The 23,759-nt window shown below is 41.1% G+C and overlaps 1 protein-coding gene across 2 annotated transcripts in view; it reads left to right on the plus strand.

Moving 5' to 3' along the window:
* The window catches only part of TBC1D22A (TBC1 domain family member 22A), a 433,739-nt gene that overhangs the window by 260,782 nt on the left and 149,198 nt on the right, over positions 1-23,759 (plus strand). For both annotated transcript variants that reach the window (XM_034767118.1, XM_034767128.1), the window contains exon 11: positions 15,138-15,265. In XM_034767118.1, coding sequence (XP_034623009.1) covers positions 15,138-15,265 — 128 coding nt within the window. The remainder of the gene's footprint in view (positions 1-15,137; positions 15,266-23,759) is intronic.

Here is a 23,759-nt window from a genome sequence, read left to right on the forward strand (position 1 = left end):
GGCTGGCTCCCAGAGTCAAGGATTAGAGAGACCTAGCAGATCATCGGTCCGGATGACACCAGAGGGGAACGTCATAAAGTCCTCATGTCTTTTTTTCTCCCTTGCAATCTTCTGAGAGTCATCCTGTATCCTCCTGGGACTCTGAACTCTGGATATCTCCATTGATTCTTCCTCTACTCTTATAGGACTAGCCTCTCCTCTCTTCTTCCTTGCCCTCCCACCTTCAGTTACTGCCTGCTGTGTGCCTTCTTTATGTTCTAACTCAGCAAATCTGTTCCCGAGCTTTACTTCTCCTTCACTAGCCAATCTTTTCCTCTGCCTGGTTCTCATAGTCACCTGCTTCCATTGGCCACATTTCTTATCCGGCAGTCTCCCCTCAGAATTCTTCAGTCCAGCTTGCATCTGCAAGTCTTGATTTTTCCTTCAGCCTCCTCTTGCCTTCCTTCCATCATCTGCTCAAATCCCCTTCAAAACTCAACCAGACCTTCCACCTGCATCTCCAAACCTCAGATCTTCTCTTCCATCTGCTCTGTCATGCAGCACTTCGTACAAATGAAGCTCTTTTCAGGTACCTCCTCCATGATCATATATATTCCGCAGCTTCCACATCATCTTCATTGTCTCTTCTATTGCTTGGACACTACCAATTCTACTTCTGTATCTGTTATAGCCTTTCCACCTAAAGTTCTGTCAAGGAAAAAGAAAACATAGATTACATTTCCCTAAAAGTAAAAGGCAGATTGTAGCAACATACCTACATTTAATTTTTAGATTTCTACCAAGGGTTGGGGTCGAATTTACGGTGCCTGAATGTATGTCAGGTTTAATAGTAAAAGTATGTTCCCTTAAGCCATTCAGGTTCTGTCTGCTGGTTAGCAACCCTCTTGGTTACTTTGTATTCACATGCACAGTGTAATCAATTTGGCATGTGAGCTTTAGGTTTAAGCCTAACTGTAGAGTTTAACTCTTTGCTGAACAGTGTTATTGCTTGCTTAAAGGGGTTTTGGGGGCCATGCCCTAGCCAGGTGCATGACTGAGTAGTGTGATTGAAATTCCTTGCGGCTAGCTAAGAGCCATGGTTTGATACTCAGGTGTGTGCAAACAGTCTGTCAACATTAAGAGATTTGTTTGTGGGGAGCGGTATCTTATCAAAATGTTCAAAGTATTAATCAAATATATTATTTTAAAATCTTGTATTACATTCCTTTCCATTATCTCCTTGTCTGTAAATTATCCTAAGCCATGAGTCTGAAGAGCATCCCTATTTAGGACTGCGCTTAAATGTGTGGATGGAATAGAAGTACATGCTTTAAATCGTGTGCTGTCCTGTATAGGGGTAAATTTCAGTACATACACAAGTGCTTTTCTGAATCAGGGCCTTGGTCCCCCATCCTACAAACAGTCATGCACATGCTTTGAAGTCAATGAGGCTACTTGTGATAGTAATGTTAAGCATGTAGGTAAGTGTCTGCAGGATTGGGACCTTTAGTTGTAAGATCTTGGTGCAGAGACTGTTGCTTTTTTGTGCCTTAGTCTCCAGTTGAGATCTGAAGATTTCCGTTCAGTTTTTGCTTTAACGTTGTATTACCAGGGAGACTATAGACAAAGCCACTGTAGTCAATGGGATTGAACCCAAATGCTTTATTTTGACTACAGTGTTCCCAGCAGAGGAATGGTAGATGGAATTACTTTAGAAGTTGTAGATAGCTGCTGTTCTTATAATATGATAGAATATCTTTTCTGTGGTATTCTATTTAAGGTGACTATGAATGATTATACATGCTGTTTGAACAAATACCTATAAATAGTGAATGTACTGTGCATAAACACACATTTTTGTATCAATTGCTCTCATTCCTACTATGTAGTATAAATCTATATCCGATTGTATCAGTATTTTTTTTTTTTTTAATCAAGAAGACCTCTTTCAGCAATGTTTTCAATCTGTGGATAGGTTCTAAGAAAATGCTGTGAAGTGTGTTAAACAAATATACTCCTTATTTCTTCTGCATTTTGATTTAAGTACTATTATTTCTTGTGACTTTAGCATAATTTTATTATCATAAATTGCTGTATAAGTATCTTATGAAAAGTATTTTAAGTCAGAAAGATGACATTAATTACATCTGCATGCTCATTCATCACATGTACATACTTATTTCCAGTGAAATGGAAAATTTAAATTTAGGATTATTGTTATCCATATTACCTTTATCAGTGAAATAGCATCTGCTCACAGTTTCTTATAAAGTAGGAAGAATGAGTCTTTTCAGTTTATGCATTTCTGTTCTGATCTATATAAATTGCAAGTAATGCTTAGTTTTGCATATTTTCCAACATTTTTTAGAATAGAAGGCAACAGACAAGAAATTCAGAACATTTATTAAAAATTGTAGTTGAAGTATCACAACTGCAGTTTATCGCTTTTCATTACTTACTTCAAAGGCTTCCTGTAAGGAGATGAGAATATGTGGCTGTTATATGAAGAGCAAAATCCCTTTCTAGTGTTCCAGAGTGAAAGCCTCAATTAGACTGATTTTTTTTTTTTTGGGGTATCTCACTGGATATAATGGATTTATCTAATGGAAAATCTTCAATATATGTATCCGACAATGACCTTTTTATACAGTAAGTTAGTATTGTCTTACTTCCATGATTTGAACTTGCTGCCAAATTTGCCTAGAGCAAGGACTCGCACACAGTATTAATTCTTCACTTTGCTTGTGTAGCAGGTGGTGGCCAAAAGGTGTTCAGGCCCCTAATCATGCAGAAGTCGAAAGGGCAAAGTGCTCTGAAACTTGTACTCCTTTAAAGTTTTGACTCTTAAGTATATAATGTATTGTTCCACTTTCAAAAATAGACTGTATTAGTACTTTCTTGCTATTTAAAGTTAGAGAACTGACTGTTCTTTCTTCAGTGTGCATCTCTTCTGGGGCAGAGTGGGATTGCCTAAGGGAACGTCTATGCTTACCTCCGGGACGGCGGTAACCAATCGATCTTCTGGGATTGATTTATCGCGTCTTGTCTAGATGCGATAAATTGATCCCGGATCGATCCTAGAAGTGCTCGCCTTCGACGCCGGTACTCCTGCTCCACGAGAGGAGTACGTGGAGTCGACAGGGGAGCCTGCCTGCCGCGTGTGGACCCGCAGTAAGTTCGAACTAAGATACTTCGACTTCAGCTACGTTATTCACGTAGCTGAAGTTGTGTATCTTAGTTCAAAGTGGGGGGGTTAGTGTGGATCAGCCCTAAGAGTTGACAAGAGCATTCTAAAATTGCATGCCATCATTGGAAGTTTAAGGTTTAAAAACAAGAACTCCACAAACTCATTCCAGATGCAACATTCTGTATTTTTTTCATAATGAATGGTACTTGCCCTTCCTCCCCAGTCTTCCCACCTCAATCATTTTCTACATTTATAATACCTGTGTATCTTGTACCTATATCTAGTTAATTTCATATACTTTTAAGCATAGCAATAAAATTAAACCATTTAAAGTGGATGAAGAAGTTCATCTCCTCAACATTACTGCAGCTTTAAGAAAAGACCGCTTTTATCTCAGATTTTTTTTTAAATGACAGTAATAATTTTAATATGCATCAGGAATTACAAATTAAAATGTATGCAACAAAACTAAAATTGGAAGGTAAAAATTGAAATAGTTTTTTTTTTTAATTTAAATATATCTGGAACGTGTGTTATATCGTAATTTTACATTGTGATTTTTGTATCCTTATTTTTTTCTTAAATGTGCATTTATACAATAAATCTGTATACTCCAAGGCAAAATTCATGGAATTCTGAAGAAGCTTCATTTAATTTTTTTTAAATCACTTTTAAAATGATTTATGTATGAAAATAAACAATCATGTTAATACTACAATCCCATGTTCTTTTTAATTATTTACTAAGGTCAGTTTATTTTGTGTTCCCAAGTTTTCAGTGTGATACAGATTTTTGTATTGTATACAAGTTATTGGGAGCAGAACTGGAGGCATGGGAGGTGGACAGAGAAAGAGGTAAAGATAGTAAATCTATGGTTCTGCTACAATGATCGGTAGTGAAATAGTCAACCGTGTTGACAATTAAATTGTCATATTTAAGTGTCAGTGTCAGCATTTCATTGTAAGGGACAGTTCAGATCTCTGAGCCATTCTGTAAGGTTATCTGCAACACGATATTGCTTTAGTTTACATGTTCAGATCATGATTTCAAGGACTTTTTTCACAACCCTTAGGGCTAGAAACATATATTTTTACATAGATAAATAATTTTAAAATCCCAAAAATGTAATTATGGAGTACAGTTCTTTGGCAAGGGGTGGATTATGCGGCAAATTCCACATCCACTGTTTTGTGGAATACATGATGGAGACTTGATATGTATTTTACATCAAAATTTTGATTCTCACTCTTGCAGCCAAGATTTTTTTTTTTAGCTTAATCTATAGAAAAACTCTAAAGATTAGTTAGTAGCTAAGAAGTTCAGAGAAATGAATTAATATTACAAAGTGGTTAGTGTCTTCAATTCCCATTAAAATCCAAGGGTTTGTGGAAGTGTTTTTTGTGAATGTAAATCTTCTGCTATTGATGCAGTAGTAAATAGTGCTAAAAATGTGCTTGCTTGTGTCTGGATTTATGCACATACTGTTACTCCATCTGTCTGTCTGTTTTACACTGCTGCATATCATTGTGGTGTCTGAACGTCTTCCATGTAAAAATCATAGTGAGGTAGTGGACTTCATGGAATCTGGTACTTCATCCTTTTCAGGGTCAAAACTCTGCTTCTGGTAATGTTTTTGTTTAGATTTTTATTAATTTCCTTTGTTGTCTTTTGTTTGGTAGGGCGTGACTCTTCCTAGGGTTCCCCAGGGTTGTAAGGCACATTGCTACCACCTGCTCTTTAGCATGAGGGAGCCTTGTTTGTGCCTGCCATGGGTCAGTTGCCCAACTCTACTGGCCTTGGGCAACACAAGCACTCCCATCTAGGCAACACATGCCCCACTGTTACTTTACAGGTTAATGATTGACACACCCCAACCCTTCAGCACTCCAAGCATCTACTTTGAGAGTTCAGCCCCTGGTCCACTGGACACTCAGAATATGCCCAGATTCTCCGTTTCTAAAGAATCAGTACACCCCAGTTTATCAGTTCCACTTCAGATTACCACTCCACTTAACGTGAAGATCTTAAATATGTATATTGTGAAATCAGGTATAATTTTATTTAGCAAAACAGAGAGATTCAAGTAGTAGCATGTAGAAGTATTGGAAACAAATGATTACATATAAAATAAAATACTAACACACATTTTAGAGTCTAGATTTGATTAACAAGATACTCTTATGTCTAATTAAATATTGTTCTCCTAGAATCCTTTCAGGTGCTTTACAGCCAGGCTGGCTGTGATCCTCCTTTCATGAGACAAGCTCTCTTTCAGCTTGCCTCCTTGGTGAAGGATTCCGTATGTTTCCTTGACCCCAATGTATACCATAACAATCCTTTGTCTTTATTCATAAACAGGGTCTCTTCCTTCTGCCCCCCCCCACCCAGCCCAGCCTGTTGTTTGTTTCATGCTATAGATTTCTTCTCTTGTAGACTTCACAATCTTTCATTCCTACCCTGGCTCTGTATGCAGCTAGGCATACATTGTGCACAAATGACCAGAAAGGGAGATATGTGTCTGTTACCTCCTGCCTGAAAGGAATAATTCCAAAGTATGTTACCTCCTGGGACCAGTCTTAATTCCAAGACCTTAAGAACATAATTTTTAGCATATATGCTATTATCCATACACACATTTCACAATGATTATTGTGACTAGTGGGCTACTCTTCAGAGAGGCTTTGGATGCCACTGTATGGTGAATTATTATGCATATAGCTGACCAAGGGATCCTGATACAACTTTATGCACCCGCTTGTGCCCTCTGCCTGTTGACACCAATGGGTCCCTGGATGGGTTTATGGGTAGAAGGAGGTGTCACTCTTGGGAATCTCATTCTTATGTTAGAAAGGCTTTTTCGTAGAGGAAGATTTTGCAGCATTTCCTAAAAGTGGTCAGACTTGCCTGCTTTCCAGAAGTTTGTTCCATGGCCAGTTCCTTTGACCAAGAATACTGTTGCCCCTTGGCCTGAGCAGTTAACTAATATTCAAGGCCTTGGTTGGTTGGTTTGCATTGGGATAAATTGATTAGGTATTTCTTTGGTGCCATCCTGTTATAAATAATGAGTGCTTTTAGATTAGTCATGGACCAGATGTCAGATGGTGAAGCTCAAGTTTAGTTTATTAATCAAAAAGTAGGCATTTAAGTTCAAACAGCACAAATAGAAAAGGTGGCATTCACGAGTCCTGTGGTCCAGTCCACAGCTCATCCTATCCCAAGGTGAGCTATATAGACCCCTTCTCTTTGTTTATCCCATATTACAATTTGTGATTTGCTTCTGTAGCTTAGCATTAACAAATCATTATTAAATGTCAACTTATCAAAGGCTTTATATTCTATTTTGTCTATATTTCCATCAACACAAGCTTCTTATACATATAATGAAACTTTAACTCAAGCAAAAATAATCTTTTTCATACACCCGCACATTGTTGTGCTTCTCTCCATCCTGTGTACTCTTTCTTGTGATTTCAGTTACAGCTTAGTACAGTAGAAAGCTTGTTCAAAAATCTAGTGTGAAAGCATGTTTTGCTTCTTTGTTTTTTAAAGTAAATCTAACCGCTAACTCTAGTACATTTCTGTTACTTTCTACTTAGGATCACTCTCAAAACCTTATGGGAGTCTTGCATGACAATTATTTAGCATAGCCCTGGGGACTTCTTAGTCTTTAGGCCTCTCTATGCTAACACAGTTTGTTTACAAAGATTGTACATGAAGTTCCATTTCCCTGAACACAGTAGTACCAAACAGCAGGCTATTTCCTTGCTCACAATTTCCAAGCCTGCCTTTCCAGTGAATATTTTGCCCCACGGAGCTCTGTCTCTGCTCCTCCACAGGACCATGCTTACCACTGTTTCTCTTGCTGTCTGCTGTTTTCTCCTTAGCCCACATGGTTTGGCCAGTGCCATGGGTAGTGGCTTTTATTGTTTCTACTCTCTCAACACAGACGCATATTTAATTGCTTAGTACACTCATTGACTTTAGTCATGCTTGAGATTGATCGCATTAACACCTTCCATCAGAACAACATGGGTTTTGTGCTCTGTTACTCCTTTGATCAGGAAAGTATGTGACTTGCAACCTTTGCTGCTATTTAATATAACAGTAGTAAGCAACCAGCAGTTTGGATTTTCTTCAGCTGTCCCATGCTGTTTGAATTTTGTCTCTTGATTGCTCACATTAAAATCTTTTGTCATTTTGGCCATGTCTATATAACAAAGTTTGGTTGATACAAGTTATGTTGGCGTACAGCCACCAAAGAATGCATATCATTCAGATGGGTACATGCTTGGCTGTTTGCATAGGTACTGTACTCACCAGGAGTGCTTGCACTGATGTAAAATGCAGTGCACAATGGGTAGGTATCCCAATGTGCCCCATGTAGCCCTCCGATGGAGCGCCTTTGAGAAATTTTTGCGGTGATTTAGAGAATAGGAGCAATTTGTCCAGGGATATCTGGTAGCTAGGGGTCAAATTCCCACCATTCCACTTTCTGCATTCCATAACACTTTCCACATCCTATAATTTTTGCACTGTTTCTTATAATCCCAACAATCCCATGCACTATTTTTCTGTCTCTGCCATCTGTCTGACAGAAGCATGGGCTGACTTCAGTGCAATTCTACTATTTGGGGCTAACAATTCTCCAGTATTTGCAGAGCTTGAGGGAATACTGCTACAGTTGGGTTTGCGATAAGAAAGATATGGATATGTTTGACCATAATAACAGGATACTGATAGACATAGTGGGGGAAAAAATGCCATTTTGCTGCTCGTCTTCATGGAGTAGCTTCACATGGTAAAGTGCCATTTCTGGGCCCAAGAAATGAGCATGGATTGTTGGAATAGCATCTCAGTGCAGATTTGGGATGATGAGCAGTGGCTTCAGAACTTTTGGATGCAAATGGCCACATTCCTGGATCTGTGTCTTGAGCTTGTCCCAGCCCTCTGGTGCAAGCACACCAAAACGAGAGCCTCATTGACAGTGGAAAAGCAAGTGGCAATCTCACTCTGGAAACTTGCAATGCCAGATTGCTACTAGTTAGTGGACAATCCTTTTGGAGTTGGAAAATCCACAGTGGGGGGCGTTGTGATGCTATGTGTACAGAGCCATTAAGTGTCTCCTGCTATGCAGGACTGTGACTCTCAGTAATGTACAGGAAATGGGGGATTGATTTGCAGCAATGGTGTTCCTGAGCTGTGGCACGCATATCCCTATTTTGGTGCCAACCCACCTGGCCACAGAGTACATCAACAGAAAGGGCTACTTTTCTATTGTTATGCAAGCACTAGTGGATCATTGGAAATGCTTCACTAGTACCAGTGTGGGCTGGTCAGGGAAAGTGCATAACCTTGCACTTCGTATTTTTGAATTTCATCCCATTTCTGTTACTCCACTCTTCAAGGTCATCCGGTTTTTCTTGTACAATATTCTCATTCTCCTCTCTATTGATATTACCTCCTAACTTTTATTATCAGCAAATGTAATGAGCACACTCCTACTCCACTCCTACAGCTTGGTCTGTAGCTTTTCTCTACAAGATTTTTGCCTTTGCTTGGAATGCAAATTGCAAATAGTTTTTATATAGTTGATTTTTAAATTAATTCTAAGCCTCCTCCACATTTAAGTCCTTAAGCTCTTCAGTGTAGTTGTCTTCTTTTATTATTTTCCTTAAATCTGCCTTTTTTGAAATCAAAAACCATAGTTGCAGACCTGGTTTTGATTATCCTTCCACTTACTTTAAATGGAATCAGTTCCTGATCATTTGATCCAAAGCTATTTCTACACTACACTGCTACCTCGATATAACGCGACCCGATATAAAACAAATTCGGATATAACGCGGTAAAGCAGTGCTCCAGGGGGGCAGGGCTGTGCACTCCTGTGGATCAAAGCAAGTTCAATATAACTCAGTTTCACCTATAACACGGTAAGATTTTTTGGCTCCCGAGGACAGCGTTATATTGAGGTAGAGGTGTACTTACCAACACCAAGTTAAAATTGCTTGATCTCTTGGTTTAGTGACGATTTGATGAAGAAAACTGTTGTCATCTTTTAGAACACAGGACTTTACAAAAAGCTGCCAGCAGGGATGTTGGTGATGTTAAAATGCCAATGGTGATTCTGGGGGTTCAAGCCTGACCTTTGCTCCCCTGACTCATGAAGCTGTGGGCTGGCCACGTCAGCAGTACCCAGGGAAGATTAAGCTACCAGCTCAGCAGGTACAGAATGATGGTTGAATTTGCTTTTGGTAGATTGAAGTCACATTCTACCACTTCCTTCCCCAGCTGCAGCCCTGCAAACCTGCCTTCCACTCATTAGCAATTGCCAGATAAAGACAACTTTTTGCTGGCAACCGAGGGGTTGCTAATAAGCGGAATCTACTTATGTGTAGCTATGGTTTTCCATGCCAGGTGGTATGATGGGGGCATGTAGGGAGCAGCAGTTATGGAATTCTCCAAGGCTACAAGGCTGCTGAATATGGGATCTTTGAGCCTGCATGTCGACCATGATGTGAAGCATTTTTTTTTCTTGACCTGCTGCATTTCCCGATGTGCGCCCTCTCTCTCTCTCTCTCTATCCTTTTTGCCTCTCCCGAAGCAACCATTCTTAGTTTTTCTCTATGGTCGTGTTCTGGTGTGCCCTCCAAACCCTTTGATGACTGGACGAGGCAATGGTGGGTTGGAGAATCCCATAGACCGTATCCTTCCTGTGGTGGGGGGCACCCCTCAAGCCCACCATGCCAGAAGCTGCTGATCAAAACAGATACACACCATTAGATTTATGGTCACTATGGAACCCAAGATAAGTCTGGAAAATCCCTTATTAGTACTAGAAAAACCCTTTATAAGAAATGCCTATTAACACCTCCCTACATCTCTGCTCTGCAGCTCAAACAATGGTGAGTACAGCCTAGAGCAGAGAAAAGGGGAATTCTGTGGCATGTTGTTACAAAGTCTAGGAGCCCATCCCATGGGTACAGGGAAATAGCAGAGAATATATTGACACTATTTTCACCAACAGTGGTGATTTTGGCTGGTATCTCAAGGGTGACAAAGGCACAGACAACCAGGTGCTACTGGTTTCCCACAGCTGCCCAGTCCCATATGTTGCTAGTTTGTTTAGTGCAATGGTGCCAGCCCAACTCATCACAGAGTGCTGTGGGAAAGTGTCCTAGCACAGTGGAAGAAACAAGGCTGCCATCCCTAGAAATCTTTGGGAGAGGATAGCAGAGTATCCCCATCAAAGTGTAATTGAGATCTCTGAAAAGGATAAAAGGGACATCCCTATTCAGATATGCAGAGTACTCTGTGACACCCCATCTGCCCTTGTCCCCCCATCCCCACCTAGCCTAACAAGCAAAAGAAATGAAATGAGGAGGCCGAGTCTACCTCTGTTCTACCTGTATTCAGACACAGGACATTGATCTATTGTAGGTTATGTTGCCCGACTGCCATAGTATTCTTTTTTGAAGGAATTCCCCAACATTTTACTTGATTACCTTATACCAATAAAACAATGAAAAACTGATACTCGTCTCTTAACTTGCAGGTGGGCTGGGAGCCATTTTTAAATGGGGAAGAAAAATGGGGGAGAGGGAAAGCTGAGGCTGGAGGGAAAGAAAAAGCAACAAAAACAAAAAATTGCAAGGAATAATTTGTGTACACACTTACCTGAGCTTCCTTCCCCATCATCAGTGGGCATCATCTGAGCAAACCTGGCGGAACTGTCTTGAGTGCTGCAAAGTTTTAAACAGTTCCTGGCTCAGGGCATGGTTTGAGTCCTGTGCTACATCTGCTCCCTTCTTCAACTCCTCCTCCTCCTCTTTTCCATGGCAGGGGGCTCACTTTTGGGCTCCTCTGAGGTGTTCACAGTCATTTATGGGGTGCTGATGAGGTCACTACTAAGTATAGCATGCAGCTTGTTGTAAAAGGAGCAGGTTTGCACGGCAGCATCAAATTTCTTGTTGCCCTCCCTAGTCTTGCGGTATGCCTGCCATAGCTTCTTCACTTTCATGCTGCTGATCCCCGTCATGCCCCTTTGCCAGCATTGCCCATGTGATCTGTTTGTAGATGTCCATGTTCCTATGGATGGTCCATAGCTGTGCTTGTACAGTCTCTTCTCCTCACAAGCTGAGGAGATCCAATACTTCTTGCCTGCTCCAGGCAGGAGCATGTTTAGTAGCTCTCCGTGTGCGTTGGGTTGGGCAGTCGACTGGATACAACAAAGGTGAGCACTTAAGTGTGCTCGCCAAAATGAGCAATCAGGAAAGGGCATTTCAAAAACTCGCAGTGATTTTAAAGGTGGCGTGGATTGCTTCAGGTCTCTGTGACCCCTGTGGAGTTCAAAATTCTCATCAGAGCAGTCACTGTCATAGGGATGTGGGCATTGGAGGATGGATAAGTTCAACACATCTAGTGCAATGTCTACACTTGTGCTGTGTTGACCTTAGTAGGTCAACAGTGGTCAGCGTCACTCATGGAAGTGGTGTTACTGGGTTGCTGTAATGGGCCGCTTACATTGATGAGTGACAGATTTTAATATAGACACATGCATAACTTCGTCCATGCAAATATACGTAATTTCATAGTGTAGACCAGGGATTGGCAACCTTTGGCATGCGGCTCGCCAGAGTAAGGACCCTGGCGGGCCGGGCCAGTTTGTTTACCTGCTGCGTCTGTAGGTTCAGCCGATCACGGCTCCCGCTGGCTGTGATTAGCCGCTCCAGGCCAATGAGGGCGGCGTGAAGCGGCAACCAGCACATCCCTCAGTCCACACCGCTTCCTGCAGCCCCCATTGTCCTGGGATGGCGAACCGTGGCCAGTTGGAGCTGTGATCAGACGAACCCGTGGACGCGGCAGGTAAACAAACCAGCCCGGCCCGCCAGGGTGCTTACCCTCGTGGGCCGCGTGCCAAAGGTTGCCAATCCCTGGCATAGACCAAGCCTTAGTCACTGCCCCAACCACCCAAAACCCAGGTATTAGAGCCAAAGCACCTGGGCTTATTCGGGGATTGGGCAGTTGTATTGTCTCCTCTGTCTACTGCTGCTGCCTTTTTTTTTTTATAAACAAAGCCTATTTTAATTTAACCCCTTTTAACATCAGGGATTAAAGTGTCAGTTGTTAATGGCTCATCCGATTTTGAAAGCTGTAAAGGCACATACAGAGCATTACATAGGTAGTTATACCTCTCAAAAATGAGTGAGAAGTAGGTAGCGCTGTGAATCAAGGCATGCAAATAGTCTCACAAGAACATAGTATTTCTGCACACCCCTGTGAGGTTTAAAGTAATAATAAAAAAAAAAAAAAACTGTGGAAAAATTGCTCTGAAATCTCTAAGGATTTACTTTCTCCTCTGGACTGGCTTTGTTCTCTAGCTCAGCTTGCAGGGTGTCATGTCATAGTGGGTGAACATCCCTAATATCTGAAAGAATTAAAATGCTCTAAGTTTTTAAGAGAAGTTGTGTTGAACCCACTGTTTATCCTGGCATATGTGAACAATTAGTACATATAGGTTAAAGGTGATTATAATTTCGTAATTTATGTTTGGCACACATCATTAAATAAGTACAGTACAAACCTGTTTAAACTGAACTCCAGTTAACATGAATGAGACGACATTCCTTGGGTTTGTGCTGTATGCATGTGGACATCCTGTGATCTTCATTATGCTCCACGCTGGGGAGCAACATTGGAAAGCAAATTCTCTTGTGTACAGTGGACTCTGCTATGCTGGTTGGCAAAGATTCAAAGATTTCAGATGCTCTTCCAAAGCCTTTAACTAACTGGGGTATCTTTTATTTTTAGTCTTTGCTGCCTTAAACCCATATATGCTATGTGTCCTTATAACTGTACAGTACTCTCCTGCTGCTGTTGTCTTAACCAGAAAGACATTATTCCCGAGAAAAGCTAAATGAAAAAAATAGTATATAAAAGGGACGATAAGTATCTAGTCCCACTGTATTATCCGTTACAATGCCTCTATGAATGTGGATTAGAGGAAAGGCCCTTTGAGACTCAGATAGCAAGATTCCACAAGAATGCATTGATCCATAGGAATACTGTATCTTGTCCATTTTTGGCTTTACAGAAGATAAGTTTTAAGTGAACAAAAGACCAAAAAAAAACCCAGATATAGTGTCTTGTTAGAAGATTCAATATGTCAACACTGCAGGAGCCATAAATCTAATGGAAACATAGCATAATTTATAACTTGTTCTTCAAAAAAATGAGTATTTCATTAGCTGAGACCTTCTATTCTTAAGAAGGTGTCTCCCTTTGTTACCCTTTTGATGTATACCTACAATGATAAACTGTGCTTAATAAACATAAGTCAAGATATGTCAGTTCCATGAGGCTAATTGTCTCAGCCTCCAAACAATAAACGTGTCAATTTAGGAACATCGTTTCTTTCCTTTATTAAAAAAAAAAAAAAAAAGTGATTGAAAATGTGCTTTAGTGTGAGCAATACTAAAATCACTCACCCAAAACAATTTGTTTTGATTGTTCGTATTTATTTGTTTAAGTGAACAAAATTGAGGTCAGTCAAGCTGTACACATTGAAATATGTTCAGAGTGGCTCCTAAATATTATTCTGTTTCCCTACATGTATGTTAATATTGGGGGTAAATTGATGTTTTGAGTTCTTTAGCTTACAAAGTACATACTTAAGATTTATTGCCAAGGGCCCATGACCCTGGTGCTTCATAGTACTCGTAGTTTTTCAGTCATTAGAGAATTCTAGCACAGTGTTGCTTAACCTTTTTGATATCAGGGACCAGCTTTCTGCCTTCCTAAACTGTGTCAGGGAGATCTCAGGGACCAGCACCGGTCCACGGACTAGTCGTTGAGAAACACTGGTGTAGCATATAGTTTGCCATGCACCTTTTCATTTTTTGTCCTAGGTTCCTTTTATGAAAAATACTAATATTTCTCAGCTCCCTTGCTATAATGATTTTTATTAATTTTTTGTTAATTATCGAATCATTATTGGAAACCCGTTGTTCTAAGCGCTTTACAAACATAGTTCATGTGATCCCTCTCCTAAAGAGTTTAAGAAATAAGTGAGTATAATGATTAGGCTGTCCTAGTCACATTATATTGAATTATTAAAAAAATTGAAGTACTTTGAATATCACTGGCATTACTCCAGATCTGTATTATCATGAATGAGATAGCAGAATTTGGATTATATTTGAAGATCGAATTTGGTCATGGAGATCACTGATTCTGTGACTTCAATATACATCCATGATATCTTAGCCCACCACAGCAGTGGGGCTGGGATAGCTGTCAACCCCTGCCTGGAGCTAGAGCAACCCCCGGGACCAGGTCAACGGCCGCCAGGGCTGGGTCAGTCTCTGGAGACCACCACAACAGCCCCCGGGGCTGAAGCAGTGGCCACCACCGCCTCAGGAGCTGTGGCTGGAGCAGCTGCCCAGGACCGGTTGAACCACTGAGGCTGCCAGAGCAGCAGACTGTGTCAGCCACTTAGGGTTGGCAGCCAGTCCCCTCGGCAGGAGTAGTGGCTGGGACTGGAGCCATGGCCCGAGCTGCAATGCCGCAGGAAGAGTATCGGGGCTGGAGCAGTGACCAGCAGTTATTCCCCAGCGGGGCTCCAATGTTAGTCCTCCCCTCACCCCCCAGGGTCTTTTTAGTAAAAGTCAAGGACAGGTTGCGGGATTCCATGTATTTTTGTTTATTGTCTGTGACCTGTCCATGGCTTTTACTAAAAGCACCCGTGACAAAATCTTAACCTTAATTATATTTGTCTAAACCACCTAGGGACAGCAAACTAAATGCAAGGTAAGTTTGGCTGTACCTCTCTCTATTTTGTTTACTTTCTCTTAACTGTAACATTTTCTGTGAATTGTTTTTTATATAATGTTTTATTTTTAGACTGTTTATTTGATAATTATAGCTGCAGACAAGGTTCTAAATATGTGATAAATGTTTTTGTTTTGTCTTCCAGAACAAGTACACAGACATTTAGATCAACATGAGGTGAAATACTTGCAATTTGCTTTCCGTTGGATGAATAACTTGCTGATGAGAGAAGTTCCCCTGAGGTGCACCATAAGGCTATGGGACACATACCAGGTGAGCACTTGCTTTATGGTTGCTTACTTCCAATTAGTGATGTAGGATGACATCATTCTGAGGTGCTCTCTTTTTATGTAAATGTACCTTTCCCTGTTTTTCAGTATGGGACAATAACTATAATTTTGCTTCGTTGCTGTACACAATACATAAAATGAATATATAGCTTTTCCATCCACTGGTATTGAAAATTAGATTATCTGATTTGATTGAATACTTCACCTCAGACTTGCTGCTTTATTCTAACATAATCTCCAAATTGTTGGTCTTTTACTGGCAGAAATTAAGGTAAAGTGAAAAATATTTTATTTTTGCTGGATAGTATATGTCAAGAGTGAATCCCCACTCTGTCACTTTGAGTGCAGAAGGTAGGGGCCTGCACGGATTCTAAAAATTAATATGTGCCACTCCAGACTTGTATTAGGGCAGGTCTACACTACCTGCCTGAATCAGCGGGTAGAAATCGATCTCTCGGGGATTGAATTATCGCATCTCGTCAGGACGCGACAATTGATCCCCGAATCGACGCTTCTACTCCACCAGTGGAGGTAGGAGTAAGCGCCGTCGACGGGGGAGCCGCGGAAGTCGATTTGCCGCCGTCTTCACAGCAGGGTAAGTTGGCTCCGATACGTCAAATTCAGCTACGCTATTCGCGTAGATGAATTTGCGTATCTAAAATCGACCTCCCCCACCCCCATAGTGAGGACATAGCCTTAAACTCCCAAGGTTACAGCTTTTCTCTGACCTTAGCATGGTAAACGCTGCCACCACCCAAATGCAAAAAAACTCCCTTGGACACAGGAAGGAGCACTTGGGAATTCCTCTCTGTGGGGTACCGTCAAGCCCTTTCACCCCCCTCCGGGGAAGAGCTGAGAAAGAAAACAAAGGAAATTAGCTGTTGCCACCAGCTAATCAAACAGCATATGCACAAACCTCTTAGGACACCAAAAATCCAATCCTGTTCTTAAAAAACGTAAATTTTATTAAAAACAAAAAGGAAGAAAATACATCTGGAACTTAGGCTTTTGCTAGATGTGACAGGGTAGTAGCTCACCGCTGTGGCGCCTCCTCCTGGTAGTCTTGGGGAATTAGTTTTAGCCGGTAGAGCGCCCTCTTTGGGTGGCGTCCCGCCTGTCGTCTCGCCGTCGTTGGGTGTGCGGGTTTGCGCTGCTCTCCACGTACGGCGTCCTCTTCCGGAGCACTGCCCTCCGACAGTGTTCCCTGGTCCATTCACACCCCCCTTCCGGGGGGGTGGTTAAACAACAGCCCCACACCCTCGAGTCCGATCCTCACAGTCCAGGACCTGGTGTGGTGCTGACCGGCCGCTCCCTGCGACCCGTAGCTGTGCGTGGGGCAGCACAGCAAACAAAGGGGGAAAAGGGGGGGGGACTCAGGCCCGCCCACTACTCTGAGTCCCAGTCCAGAGGCCCTCGGGTGACAGTCTCACTGTCCTTCTTCTCCTTCCTCCTCTGACTATCCCTCTGGACCACTTCCCCAACAGCCCTTCTCTACGCTAGGCATCCTCCTCTCAGGCCTGCCGCCTAGCAGGCTATGGAGTGGGGCCTTCTTCCACTCTCTCAGGCTGGCCTGCACTGCGTTGTCCGTGGTGCTGGCCTCCCAGCTCTGGAGACAGACCTTCCCCTCTGAAGGCCTGGGACAGACTGACTGCTCCTACTCTGGGCAGCCTTTTATATGGCTAAGCCGGGCCCTGATTGGCTGGCTCCAATCTGCCTTCTTATTGGCTCCCAGTAAGCCCTCTCCTGATTGGCCGCGCGTCTACGCAGGCGCCTAGGCCTGCCGCAGCCCAGTCTCTCTGGGTGTGGGGTAATCGCCCCACCACACTAGATTTTAAAAGAGCAATTCCAAAAACCAAGCACCCAAAATAGCTTTCTTGGGGGTTCAACTTAAAGGTTACAAGCAACAAAAGCATCTGGGGTTAGCACAGAGGAGATCCACAAGCCAAAATAAAGAAATCTGATCGCGTTATCTAAACATTTCTATCCAAATGATTCCTTCTAGGTATGGAAGATAATTTTTCATACCTCGTTCAAACCTTACCCAGCATTCCTGCTTATAGTAGCATTGCTGCTTCCTGTCCCTGCAGCCCAGAGAGAACAACAGACAAAGGGAAAGGTTTTTTTTCCCAATTTTAAAAAGTTCTAGCCTTCCCATTGGCTCTTTTGGTTAGGTGCCCACTTTTTTTTCTTTACCTGGGGGACTTTTTAACCCTTTACAGGTAAAGCAAGTAGAGAACCGCTACCAAGAGAGATTTAACAGCTAACTGGCTGTCTGGGTGTCCATCAAAGGGAGCTACCCCACCTGACTTTATTTATCACAGCATATTATTCGGAAGCAGTATTACCTGCTGGTTAAAGCAGGAAGTGGCGATAAGGACCTCTGGATTCTGTTGTATTCTATTTATGAAAAATGCTTACTGTTTATTATTTTGTACATTTGGGGCATATCACTTAATTTCTCTCTCCCTCAATATACTCATCACAAAAATATTTACATTTATTTGTCTGGGCGGAATGTTGAGAGATTTGGCTAATGTTTTTAAAGTACGTAGAGATCCTCAGATGAAATGCACTATAGAAGTATTAATTTATAGTTAAGTACAGGCTTGATCATTTATACCACTCTGATCTGAAAGTGTCACATTTTGCTTGAATTACTGTTTACCCGTTGGTAAAGCTGATGACACATTAAGTGCAACATTGGTAGAAAAGTACTTTAACTATGATGGGGTCTCACTTTTAGTCAAGCTGTTCTGAGCACAGGATTTGGATAAGTTGGAGATAGATTTTCCCAATTTTTAGCCTCCTGAGACCTGCCTCCTTTAAGAAGAGCAGCCTCTCTAATTTATGATCAGCTCTAACTGCCCCAAGGGGCTGTTCTTGCAGCTGAAAATATCCCATAGGATAGAGCATATCCCTTTTTGCTGGGGAAATTCTGTGGTTGCCAGTTAGGTCCCTTTTGCACTGATAGAGCAACATAAAAGACATCACCACCTGCGAGCGAATCAGGCTCTGTTTTAAGCTTTAGACTACTAACTTTTCTAGTATAATATAATTGAAGAGTAATAATTACCACAATAGTTAAAATAAACCTGAATGTGTAAATAAGGTCTGCAGAGACAATGAATTATAGGTTTTGTTGGAGTAATGTTATGTGGTGTAACTGTTGCTGTCACTGGAAAAGTTCAGTGTTCCTTTTGAGATTCTGCAGATTCCTGCAGTTTCTGTATGATCCATTTCTGCAGAAAGCCATATATTGTGTTGCAGATTTCCTTGCTGTGCCTACAGTATCTTTTAAAATCTTCAAGTCCTTTCAGGTAAAGAAGTTATTTTGCAGCAGTTGCCTCTCCCTGGGTGGTAGTATAATGGTGAATAACAAAACTATACAAAATAATATGCAGTTTGAGGAATAACGGTTGTCTCATAAAGTGCGTATGCAGTGGCTTATCATTGTTTAGGTAATAAGTATTTTTGTTAGTGTTGTGAAAATGTATTGAGGTGTAAGAATGTCCCTGGCAGATTTGGAAGTTATGCTCTATACAATATGGTATATCAGAAATGCTTATATAAAGTATGTCTCCCAAACTAGCAGCCAGAATTCACTATGCCTGTTGTCTGTGACTGGATTGTTTATTAAGGGGTTGGAAACTGTGTTGACCTCTTGGGTCATCTGCTTTAAAGTTGATTTTCCTGGAGAACCGAGTATTTCAAGCTTGGTAGCATCTACCTGAGCTTTATCTGCCTCGGTAACATACGCCGTTTTGGTATTTGCTGCTTTTCTTGCATGAATCGAATACTAAGGATGGGGGGAGTCTGCAATGATGAGTACCACTTCTTGAAACACTTGCTGTCTTCAGTCTTCCTGCCTTTATAAACAAGCACACGGTGTCGTCATAATTTTCAGTGCTCAGATCTACATCCGCTCGATGCATGCTGTAGTGTCAACAACTCTTCATGTCTCTTTGTCATTGAGGAGGGCATCATGATTTATAAGAGGAAAAAGTGGAAGATGTAGAATTAAAATGCTAAACTAGCGATATGTTTAACTCTAGATAGCATAGATTAGTAAGTGTTGATGAAAGTATAGTGCGGAGACTGGATATTTTTCTAAAGGACATGTCTAGTTCAAACACGAGTTAATACAGGGAAGTCCCATGGCCTGTGTTATGCAGCAGGTCAGACTAGATTAACACAGTGGCCCCTTCTATGGCCCCATAATCTATCTTGAATTTTACAGTATCAAGCACAGTCTTGCCAATATCTGACTTTGTCTAACTTAATTCAGATTTAATCAGCTATGTGAAGTAGGTTGTTGCATACATACTCCAAAATTATTGTAAGTAAGTCAGTTATATGAGAATAAAGTTTTTGCAAAGGTTCACAAATTCCCTATAACAAAATGCATAGGTGTTCTGTAACTGCTTTGATAAATCTGTAAAAATATGGTAATGTCTTTACAGCAGAAATTTACAAACACAGAGTACATTTTGAAAAAGAAGACTGTTGCTTGACAACAACTTTTAATTTTCTTTCCTCCTAAAATAGTATAATTAGAAGCACTATACAGCTTGTACACACAACAAGGTCTGTGGTGCGGGCTTCTTAGCTTTAAAGATTTAGTTTGGTTTATTCTTTCCTTAATTTGGATTGTACTTTAACAAGAGGAAATTCAACTTTCTTTGACTTGGCTTGTTTTTTTATGTGAGAACAAATGCCTTTGATTAGCTACAGTGTTCCTTTCAAAGGTTAATTTTTTTTTTCCAAATTGCTAAAGTATTCTTAGGACACTGAAATTTTAAGTCTTTAGAACTGAATTATGTGAACTTTATTGAAATCAGATGTAAAAGATTCCACAGTCAGAAATTGTAATACAAGACCTCAGTTTTATCTTCTACTTACAAGAGGTAGATAAAGAATTTTTGGGCCCCCCAACCCCTCCCTTGCCACGGGGCTCCACTCCCTGCTCTTCCCCTTCCCGCAACAACTGCCCCTTGGCCAAGCCAAAAGCTGGAGTTGGGCCATGGTAAGATCCGCCCAGGGCCTGTCTTAGGGGAAATGGAACCATGGGCAAACTTGTATCTTGGTGCCTCTGGCCCTTATGGGCTCCCCTGGCTTCCCAACCCCCCAGGGCCCCGCTGCCTCCTCCCCCCCCCCCCCCCCCGTCCTTAATTTATATTAAAAGAGGAGCTGGGGCTCAACCCTAGCAAGCCCCAGCACAAATTAAGCCCTGGCTGGGTGGCCAGATAGTGGCAGCTGCTGGCTGTGTGCCTAGGTCTGAGGGCATTGCCACCAGCAGCAGCAGCAGAGAGGTAAGGGTGGCATGGTATATGGTGTATTACCACCCTTACTTTGTGCTGCACCATGCCCCCTCTGCCCATAACCCCTGCACCCTTCCTGTCCCCCTAACTCCTCTTCTGTGCCCACATGGGGAAACTGATCTGGATGCCCTGAGCATCAGGCACAGCTGCTCGCGCACCCCCAAGAGGACTGGGGGGTGGGGGGGTGAGGTGCAGTGTCAGGGCTCCTTGCATCCAGGTTACTTTCTCCACCCGGGCTGCATAAGGGGAGGACAGGAAAGCGACAGTTCCTGATGCTCACCTCACAGCACAGCCCAGTGGGGAAAGTGCAATATTACAATGTCTGAAGTTATGCAGGATTGGCAGGAGTTTAACAGATTTATGTGCGTTTATGAAAAGGAAGTAAGACAAGTTGCATGTCTGCTCCATTCTAAAAGAGCTTGTGGTTGACATGATAATGATTTAAAGGTTTCTTTATACACTTACAACAAATACTATTGCTACTTTCTAACTTTGTACTTACATTATTTAACAATTTTTATTTGGAAGGGTAGAGATGTCAATCTGTACATCTTCCATGCTCTGCCATATTAGATAAATGTTATAGAATTTTATGCCTATTATCAACAACTCAAAGAAAGCACCCTGATCTGATTTAAGGCATTTCATAAGAGTTTGTAACAACTTTGGGATTTCTTCTTGCCTTACTTCAGTTTAAATTTTTTAGATTGAAATTGGTTTTTGTCTTTCAGAGCATATATCAAGATGTATCTTCTGTATTTATGTCGCTTACCAGTCTTTTGTGCAAAACTAAGAGTGAACAATGTTATTCCAATAATTGAATTCATACATGTGCATCCCAGTCTCGAAATGGCAGTATGGGGCTGAATGTCAGACACTGTATATCCATTTGTACTGTGATGTTAAAAATGAATATAAGTATCGGGGGGGGGGGAATCTTTGATGCCTAAAAAAGTTAACATGCTGTTTTAAATATTGAAATTAAAGTACTTCTGATTGTGAAGCAGTTATGAATGGAATCCTCTGTCATGCTGCCAATGTCATGCATAATGTCTCACGGCATCAAGCTGGCTGCTATTTGCATTAGGGTCAGAATTTCCATTTGTAATTCAGCACTTTATTTTGAGTCACTCTTTATCTATAGCAAGAGGTCCTTTTCTTTTTCGTCATCCAGTTTTCTTTATAATCTCTGATGCTTACTTATTAGCTTCATAATTTCTTCCATTGTTGATTACTCTTCATAAAAATTAAACAGACTAAACATAATACAAACGTATTGTGGGGGCACTGATACTAGCTCCATCGTTAAAGCTTATTTGGCCTTTAGCCTTTGACAGGATGATAAAACCTATATGGAACTGAAACAGTGGGTTGGTTAAAAAGTCTCCAATTTAGAGGATATTTTAGTTGTAGACATAAAATACACACACATACACACACGGATATATATGTATAAATATATGTATGTGTGTATTTCCAAATATAGCCAAGCCAAACTTTAAAAAATAGATATGATTATAAGTCCATATTTAGGCACTTAAATAAGTAAGCTACTGAACTTCATTCAGTATTTTAGAATATTAGAGATCCTATTTAAGTGCCTAAATGTATTTGGGCCAAGATTTCAAATATTGGTGTCTATAGTTAAACCTCTAATTCTATATTTAATAAGTTTTCTGACTTTCAAAGAGGTTGAAGTCAGTGGAAAGAGCCTAACATTAAGCACCCATTTTTTTAAATCTTGCATATATTGTGCACACACACAAAAAGATTGTTATTTAGCTTGCAAAGAGTCAAGAACTCAAAAGTTAGGAAATGCCAGTATTATGTTTGACCACACAATCTTAATCTGCCACCTGTATGTCCATCCTGTGCACAGAATCAGTGGTTCTGTGTGTAAAAAAACAAACAAACAAACAAAAACCCACCCTCTCTCCCTCTAGAGAAATGTGTATGATCATGTAATTAACAACTGTACATAATGCCTATTCACAAACTTGAAGGGGCAGACTTGATGTTAGGTGCTTTGTATTTATGTATAACCAATTTTTTTAAAAAAATATTTGATTATATTATGTAAAAGAATTTAGCATTCTAGCCACTCTTCTTTAGTTTGTTCCTCTTCCTGATCTATTAAATTAATTTTGCTTCATCTTAGAAAGCATTCCTTTACAGTATCTTGGATGTTCATTTCCTTTGTGAACAATGCATAATATCAGACTGTGTACAAGAGAGCTACATTAACTTAGCGATATCTAAAGTCAAGATTTCCAGTAGTGAAGCATTAATGCAAAATGCAAGCCGCTGACCCACCTAATACCATGGGATTGATGACTCTTTACTTATTTCTCATTGTTATTCTTTGACAGTGAGTGTGATATTAGAGATCATTTAACCAGAGCTAGGGCAGCAGTGGTATCTAGCCTCAGGTCACTTCTGCCTATTGAGATTTGCAAGTCAGCCAGTTGGAATTCATCACTTTTCAAAAGGCAGTTTTCTTGACAATGCATTGTAGAAGTTATGTACCCAGACTACCTGCTGAAGTGCAGTGTGATGGTTCTCGGGGTCCCCAGAACTGAGTCACCCTGCCTCCAGTGTGAGGAAGACTTTATTGTGCTTGTCTGGGTGTCAGTTCCCTGACACTACCAGGCTATGCCATCCCTGACTTTGCCATGCAGGTTCAAAAACAGGGTAATCCAATCCCCGAGTCCCTTTGAAGCATTCACCTGGAGTGTTCAGACCCTTCTCCACTGAACACTCATGGAAATACCAAGTTGGCTGTCCCCAGGGGAACAGTGTACACACCATCTTGTCTGATGCAACTCAGGATCAGCTCCTAGCTTAATATCACAGCACTTAAATATATACAGCCCAGTAAACATTTGAAGTGTATTTCAGGATAAGGTGTTCTTCCCCGTGAATTTCATCTCTCTCTTGTGACTTTATATATAAATGTGCCTCCATTGTTAATAGTGAAAACTTTTGAATCTTTGATGATAAACTTACAGATAGTAAGGATAATGGAAACAAAAGGTTACATACAAAACTAAATCATAACATGCTTTCTAGACATTAATCTTAACTATAAGTTAACCTACTGTCTTCTGAAATTTCTGTCACCCAAAGCCTTTTGCAGTGTCTTCAACCCAGGCTGGTTGT

This window comes from Trachemys scripta, chromosome 1 (genome assembly GCF_013100865.1).
Source record: "Trachemys scripta elegans isolate TJP31775 chromosome 1, CAS_Tse_1.0, whole genome shotgun sequence".
In the NCBI taxonomy this organism is placed as follows: Eukaryota; Metazoa; Chordata; order Testudines; family Emydidae; genus Trachemys; species Trachemys scripta.